We start from the raw sequence: 387 nt of genomic DNA, 5'->3' as shown, positions 1-387 counted from the left end.
ACAATAGGGTAACAAATGGAACAAAAAAAATACTGAATGGAACAAAAAAGTAACGGTATGGAACGAAAAAATAAATAAAGTGGAAAGAATTGAACAAAAAAATGGAACGAGAAGAACAAATAAAAGTGGAAAGAACTGAACAAAAAAGATTTAACGAAAGGAACAAATAAAAGTGGGAAGAACTGAAAAAAAAAAATTAACGAAAGGAACAAATAAAAGTGGAAAGAATTTAACAAAAAAAGAAAATAATAATAACGAAAGAAACAAATAAATGTGGAACTCACTGCAGACTCCGAGGGAGCCGACCACCAACACCGCCGCGAGCAGCTTCATTTCTGAAATCAAAAGGAATTTCTTTGTAAATTCATGCTGTTGATGGCTTAATTA

At 31.5% G+C, this 387-nt stretch overlaps 1 protein-coding gene across 1 annotated transcript in view; it reads right to left on the bottom strand.

Annotated features, from left to right (window-relative positions):
* Window positions 1-387, bottom strand: part of LOC119588229 — a gene marked incomplete in the record, with an annotated part of 29,961 nt that overhangs the window by 16,761 nt on the left and 12,813 nt on the right. The window contains 1 exon segment of the mRNA XM_037936929.1: window positions 285-335. Within this exon segment, the coding sequence (XP_037792857.1) occupies window positions 285-335 (51 nt within the window).

The sequence above is a fragment of the Penaeus monodon genome, chromosome 23 (genome assembly GCF_015228065.2).
Source record: "Penaeus monodon isolate SGIC_2016 chromosome 23, NSTDA_Pmon_1, whole genome shotgun sequence".
Lineage (NCBI taxonomy): Eukaryota > Metazoa > Arthropoda > Malacostraca > Decapoda > Penaeidae > Penaeus > Penaeus monodon.
The sequence above is the reverse complement of the archived record's forward strand: the minus strand, read 5'-3'. Positions and strand labels throughout refer to the sequence as shown.